This window comes from Carassius auratus, chromosome 14 (genome assembly GCF_003368295.1).
Source record: "Carassius auratus strain Wakin chromosome 14, ASM336829v1, whole genome shotgun sequence".
Classification (NCBI taxonomy): Eukaryota; Metazoa; Chordata; class Actinopteri; order Cypriniformes; family Cyprinidae; genus Carassius; species Carassius auratus.
In genome coordinates this window covers 6,375,181-6,382,333 of record NC_039256.1, presented here as the reverse complement: position 1 = coordinate 6,382,333, position 7,153 = coordinate 6,375,181, and the positions used below count along the sequence as shown (strand labels likewise).

General features: G+C 40.7%; 1 protein-coding gene across 1 annotated transcript; it reads left to right on the top strand.

Moving 5' to 3' along the window:
• The first annotated feature begins 4,059 nt into the window (after positions 1–4,059).
• Positions 4,060–5,071, top strand: LOC113114351 (skin secretory protein xP2-like). Its single transcript, XM_026281263.1, has 2 exons — positions 4,060–4,198; positions 4,482–5,071. Exons 1-2 carry the CDS (start codon positions 4,060–4,062, stop codon positions 5,069–5,071), a joined length of 729 nt encoding a protein of 242 aa, XP_026137048.1.
• Positions 5,072–7,153: the final 2,082 nt, after the last annotated feature.

The following is a 7,153-nucleotide window of genomic DNA, read 5'->3' as shown; positions in this document are numbered from 1 at the left end:
GTATTCCCGTGATATCAAAGCTGAATTTTCTGCATCATTACTCAAGTCACATGATCCTTCAGAAATCATTCTGGTATGCTGATTTGATATTCAAGAAATTATTATTAATGTTAAAACTGTTTTTGTTTGTTTGTTTGTTTGTTTGTTTGTTTGTTTTTCAGGATCCTTGAATGAATGAATATACACTTCAAAAGAACAGCATTTATTTAAATCTGAAATCTGTAAATGTTCTTACTGTCACTTTTGAACATTTTAATGTGTCCTTGCTGAGTAAAACTATTAATTTGTAAATAAATAAATACATAAATAAATAATCATACTAACTGGCAAGTGTATGCAATGACATATTTATGTGAAGTATTCCACCAAGAGGACAGGATCTTAGCTGAAACAAATACATATTTATTTATGGATAGATATAAGGTTGTTAGATCATAATCAATCAATCAAATTTGTTTTTTTACTTTTTTTATTTTTTAAAGAATTGTTATAATCAGTTCTTAAAAATGAAAAAAATAAATAAAAAGGAACCAAAATATGATAACGTGAAATTAAGGCAAAATTCATTGTTCTTAGTTTACAGTACTCCATCCAGCAGACCGCTATAATTTGCCTAATGAGCACCACACTCTCTACCAATCAAATGCAGCCTAACAGAGCAACCCCACACCATGGCAACAGCGGCAGCAGTGGCCATGGTAACAACAGGGAAGAGTTGTCGTCCTCTGTGCCAAAAAAGGGAGCACGCTCAATAAAGATAATTGTGCCTTTTTAAAGTGCTGGTTGCAATCCTTCAGCATAATGTGCTAATTGCTTAGAGATGTGAGGGAAAAAAAAACAAGATACACCATCACTTAAGAAAAGGGAAAAAAAAGAATCAGGTTTGATTGGTGGGGTTGGAAGCAGATGCGGAGTATGGGATTATCTGTGGGCGCTTGCACACACAGCTTAGCCGTGACACACACAGGATACAGGACGACCTCCCACACTTCTATCGGAAGATGACAAGAGCCTGTCTGCTCAGAAACGTGCCACCCCCCCTACCCCACCTCAACTCTACATACTGAAAAGGTTACAACTGTCAGTCAAACACAACTCTGTGTGTCTCTCGCCTGCTCACTCTCTCTCACACACAGACGTTTACTTAGGACAGGACAATAGGAGAAAACATGCCTTTGCATCAACAAATGTCAACTGGAAACATTGAGGAACAGTTACACATTAGAAGTTAGTGGAAAGGGTTGCGACCTAGAGATAATCACGCTTAAATCCATGTTTTAAAAACATCCTACAGGTATCTTCTCGTGAGAACCAAACAAAAGAGCAGATTTAGACAGAGTCTGTCTCATCCCAGTCTGCGCCGTGCAAACGCCCTTAGAAGCAGCCCTAAACCTGGCAACAGGAAGCTTTTTTTAGAGCACATTTTTCATTTTCTTGACAGACACACCGCGTAAAGTTGTTTTCCCCTTTGCTGGTGTGTGTAGAATTCGATTGGCTGAAACGTTGCTAGCCAAAATTTATTCTCACTCTGGCAACAGCCGAGCACCAGTCGCCCCACGTCCTGTAAAGGGGGGCTTCAGTGCCTGATTGGCTCCTTTATCGTGCCAACCTTCCCTTCTCGCTCCACCAGCCAGTGTGCTAATTTATTCCGAGTGTCACACTCCAGTCTGAGCTGTGTGTCTTACTCTGCCGCTCTGCTTTGGCATGTGCCTTACTAACAGCAGGGGAAGGTGGGAAAGGTGTGTGTGTGTGTGTATGTGAGAGAGAGAGAGAGAGAGAGAGAGAGAGAGAGAGAGAAAGAGAGGGAGAGAGAGTCTGAGTAAGGCAGCTGAGTGAATGCTTTAGAGTCTGTTTAGGAGGGGGCATAAGAGATATGTGTGTGTGTGTGTGTTTGTCTGGCTAACAAAAGGTTTTTTTTTTTTTTTTTTTGAGGGGGGGTATCTGAGTGCTGTCTGAGTGTGTTTCTTAGAGTTCACAGAGGACAGCTGATGAATGAATGTAGATGTTTCACAGATTTATTCACAAATAACATCATCCGATTTATTCACAGTTAGAATCTCATATGACATGAAAGCTTAAGCAATCACTCAATGACAAGTGGTGACAAGGCTGAATGCTGAGTTGACTGTATATATGCTTTGTTTATTATATATATATATATATATATATATATATATATATATATATATATATATAATGGGTCCCTTTTTGCCTTCAGAACTGCCTTAATTCTTCGTGGCATTGATTCAACAAGGTGTGGGAAAAATTCCTCAGACATTTTGGTCTAAATTGACATGATATCATCACGCAGTTGCTGCAGATTTGTCAGCTGCACATCCATGACGCGAATCTCTTGTTTCACCACATCCCAAAGCTGCTCTATTGCATTGAGATCTAGTGACTGTGGAGGCCATTTGAGTAAAGTGAACTCATTGTCATCTTCAAGAAATCAATCATATAAAAAATATCATAGAACAAGTTATTTACAATGGTAATACTCTTTCACAATATTATTGTGTTTTTACAGACATTGGTGATCTTACAATATCTATTGATATTAAGTGTGAAAAAAAAAAAAAAGTGACATGACAGCCAAATATGGTGACCCATTAATCAAGGTCACATAAGTCATGGTATTGCTGGCCTGAGACTCAAACCCACAACCTTAGGGTTAGGCATCAAACTCTCTAGCCACCAGGCCACGGCTTTCCCATGACCTTTATTGGTGACACATTCTCACCAAAAAAATAAATAAACAAATACAGCACTGGTATGGTGTAATGTAACAGCACGACTGATAGTCCTCCTCTGATTGAATGGACAAACAACTCATACTGTTATTCTTTGGCATTACAGGGGATTGAAAAAGATCTTAAAGGTTAATTCTGAATAAGCTTTGACCTTGTGCTTCCTGTTGGGAGGCGCCATTGCAGGTGTCTTACGGCAGAACATCAATAGTGAGCACCTGTGGGGTCATTTGAATAATCTGCTTAGCGAGATGTGAGAATGTTGTAGGAGCGCGCTGAGCTTGCATAATTTTCCTGCTGTCTGCTCCACTGAAGATGCATGTCAACAACTGAGCTGAGAGACATTCTTCAAACTAGAGTTCAGAAAAAAACGTACACGACAAAAAATATTGCTTCAGCGTGCTGGTGGAATTAGAAGGAAAGAAGAGGGGGGGGGGGTGATCATGGGTAATTTTAGGATGCAAATCACAATCCATCACAGACATGTAACATATCCCAGAGGAAGCTCTGCTGCTTAGTTGTTCATAGCGCAGGAGACAATTGAGTTATGTTTCATGTAAGTACTCTCTTTATCTCTAATGTTTATCCAAAAATTTCTAAGTAGAAGTAAATAGAAACAAATGAGACATATATTGAGACTTAAGACTTTAGCTTAGAAAATTTTGTCTCGGAAGAATTTAATGGAAAATGTCTGTGTTTGTACTTTGTGTCGTGGTTGAAATGTGTGATTATTCAAGACTTTGGTATCATGGCAAATTTTAGCCTGGTTAAAAGGTGTCTCATGGTGTGTTTTCAAGTTTTCCTTTCTCTTTGGGGTGTTACTGGAAGTTTGTGAATATATAAGATCCCTAAAGTTGCAAAAAGAGGTATTCTTTATAAAAGTTAAGACTTGTCCATGCCCTCCTAAATCGCCTCTACGTCATGTCTATGTGTTTTTTTTTTTTTTTATACTTTATAGTATAGTGTTATTACTTTCAAAGATATTATTTATCATCAATGTTTTTTACAAACACAACATAACTGTTTTTAACTTTCCTAATATTTAGAAAGGTTTCTTGGGCAGCAAATCAGCATATCAGAATGATTTCCGAAGGATGATTTGACTCTGAAAACTTTGACAACATTAACATCACAGGTGGTCGAAGAGGATGCTACCTTAAACAATTTTTGGGAGGGGGTAGTAAGCTGCAAACTCCAGTGGCTAAGGAGACTGACCGTCCATTGATTCCAGCATTCCCTACACTGAAAATCGCGAGCCCAGTGTTTGTAGCTTTATCTCATCATGGCCGCCACTCTGGATTCTTGTTCCGCCATGGCTACCATTCCAGAGCCTCGACCCATAATGGCTGCCACTCCAGAGCCTTCAGCCAACATGACTGCCATGCCAAAGACTCCAGCCCTCATGGATGCCACAATCTTCAACCATCATAAATGCCATTCCAGTGTTCCGGGTCATCATGAATGATGCATTTGAATGAACCCAGGCATTCTAAAGGCATTTGAGGCTGGCTTTCAGTTTGGCGACCCATCACTGATGTCGTTATCGGTGGCCAGCATCCCTAGCTCTGCGCTTCTTAGCCTGGCTCCTTCAGTGCTCTCAAGCCCGGCTATCTCAGAGGTTTTCACACTTTCTTCCTATAATTGCGGTTGCCTTGATGTGTGTCTAGGCAATAAACATTTCTATGGCAGTGGCATCTTCTCCAGTCCACAAGTCTGCTCCTTAGCCCGATCTAGTCCACGAGTCTGTTTCAGAGCCCACTCCAGTTCACGAGTCCACTCCTGAGCCCGCTCCAGTCCACAAATCTGCTCATAGGCCCACTCAAGTCCAGGAGTCTGTTTCAGAGCCCACTCCAGTTCATGAGTTCGCTCCTGAGCCGGCTCCAGTCCTCAAATCTGCTCATTGGCCCACTCAAGTCCAGGAGTCTGTTTCAGAGCCCACTCCAGTTCATGAGTTCGCTCCTGAGCCAGCTCCAGTCCACGAGTCTGCTCCTTGGCTCGCTCCAGTCCATGAGTCTGTTTCAGAGCCCAATCCAGTTCACGAGTCCACTCCTGAGCCAGCTCCAGTCCACGAGTCTGCTCCTTGGCTCGCTCCAGTCCATGAGTCTGTTTCAGAGCCCACTCCAATTCACAAGTCTGCTCCTGAGCCCACTCCAGTCCACGAGTCTGTTTCAGAGCCCACTCCAATTCACAAGTCTGCTCCTGAGCCCGCTCCCATCCACAAGTATGCTCCTGAGCCCGCTCCAGTCCACGAGCTTGCTCCTGAGCCCGCTCCCATCCACAAGTATGCTCCTGAGCCTGCTTCAGTCCACAAGTCTTCTCCTTAGCCTGCTCCGGTTCATGAGTCCACTCCTGAGCCCACTCCAGTTCACGAGATCTTCAATCCTTTCTGCTCTGCTATGGTGGTCATCAGCTCCACCATGGGGATCCTCAGTCCTGTTGAGGTGTGTTTGATTTAGGGTTAGAGCTAAACTCTGCAGGACAGCGGCATTCCAGGACCGACTTTGCCTATCCCTTCGGTAGATGCTCTTGTCCAGGTTTTCCTTGTTCTCCTGCTATTTGTTTCACTTTGAACCTGTGCTTGTTTTATTATTTGTAATATTAAAACTTGAAACCTTAAATAAAAATTTAATCTGAACAGTTTGGCCACATACTTTGCTTGCCAGTAGCTTTTTATGACCTTCTTTATAAATTACAGAACAGTGAGACTACAAATAAGTGAATGCCCTTCTTTAAATACCAGTCTTCTTTTATAATAAAATAACTTGAACCCACCTTTAAAAATTCGTATTCTGGAGGCTGAAGGGAATTTTAGTTGTTAAAGGTGTGTTTGGGTCAATGATTTAGCACATAAATCAGGCTACAGTCACCCTGCAACAATTACAGTGACAGAGATTAAATGAGCCAATCAGGAAGCACCAGTGTCTTTGTTCACCTCACGTTATCTTCAGGGCCGTCATCACCCATGGAAACACAAAGCCTTTTTGTGATGGATGAATGTGCTACTTTTGCTTGCAAGAAAAAAAAAAAAAATACCCATGCAAGGTTTGAGTTATTTCATCAGCCAAACGTAAAGGTAATATGGTCATGCTAAAAAAGAGCCTTGTGATGCTCCAGCTGCAAACAACAACAGAGGTTTCTGTTCTTCCCTCTGCAGTTTTGCTGCTCGCAAGAATAAGGCAGCTAATTCAAATAAACCAAACACAATGAATGATGCTTAATGGCTCTAATTCAAAATAAATGCAGGGAGCTCATCGCTGCCGCCATTGTAACAGGCTTAAATATCGAATTAATTATTGTTTGTTGGTGATTATTCATGGAGGGGGACAAAAGCAATAGCCTGATTTGTTATCAGATAACATAAACAGGTTATTTCCGGGTCTGTGATAAAACAATGAGTGTGTATTAATTGCGTCTTCTGATTGAAAATGACCTTGATAACCCTCCTGAGTAAATAAGTTTGAAATAAGAAAGCTTTCTTAAAGGAAATATCCATTTTCAAAAGTGTTTCATGCAAATTCCAGAGAAATAAAATGGTAATTTGCAAGATTACATTTTTCTTCCCTGCAGGAGGTCCAGAGCAGGAGAATCCCATTTAACTCACACAGATACCTATAACATCAGTCCACTAATTTAAATGATATTACATGTTAATCATGTCTATTTATGGCTCTATTTGTTCCTATTCCAAATTATATATTTTCTTTGAACTGCCAAGGCATCATTTAGCAACATGTTAATATGTAACTCAGATACCTCAAATTAATTTTCTCACTTTGATTTAACCTAGAAGATGAGCTAACCTCAACTTCAATAATTAATTGCAAGAGATTAAATACCTATAGTGTAATTAATAGGACAGGTAATTATTTATGTTGTGGTTCATTAGTCAACTTCCTGCAATGTCATTGCTTTGCCTAGTATCATTACCTCTGAAGTTTTCTGTGTAGCTGTTAAATAGGCCCTTATTTTGATTCAGTGATTAATTGAATTGTCTGTAACGCAGCCGTTGATCTCAGAAGTGGTGATTGTGTCATATTCTGCTCCATTACAATCCCAAACATTCTCAACGCAACAGCAGAGGCCCAATCATATTTGACAGAGTTATTGAGAATATGGAAATAACTCCTCACTAATGAGCAGATGTGAGCTTGGCAGCAGGAACACTCACTCTTTATTTTCCTCTTTCCCCTTTTCCTCTATTTCCAGCCTCTACTCTATTTCCAGTTCTTCCACTTTCTCCCTCCATCGAGTCATTGAATTTCAGAAGACCCAGAATGACTTCAAATGATTTCCTGTGACTTGCTATCGATCTGTTTTGAATCCAAGCACAGTGTGAGGTGAGAGTGTGCGCTTGTTTCCTGTGCCTGTCCATAGACAGACACCGGCACTGTGTATATAATATAATA

Bases quoted from the DNA above. Each gene is read 5' to 3' on its own strand.
- LOC113114351 (XM_026281263.1), top strand. From the start codon at position 4,060: ATGGCTACCATTCCAGAGCCTCGACCCATAATGGCTGCCACTCCAGAG. The intron at 4,199-4,481 runs GTCATCATGAAT...AGCCCGATCTAG, and splicing joins ATGCCATTCCAGTGTTCCGG to TCCACGAGTCTGTTTCAGAG.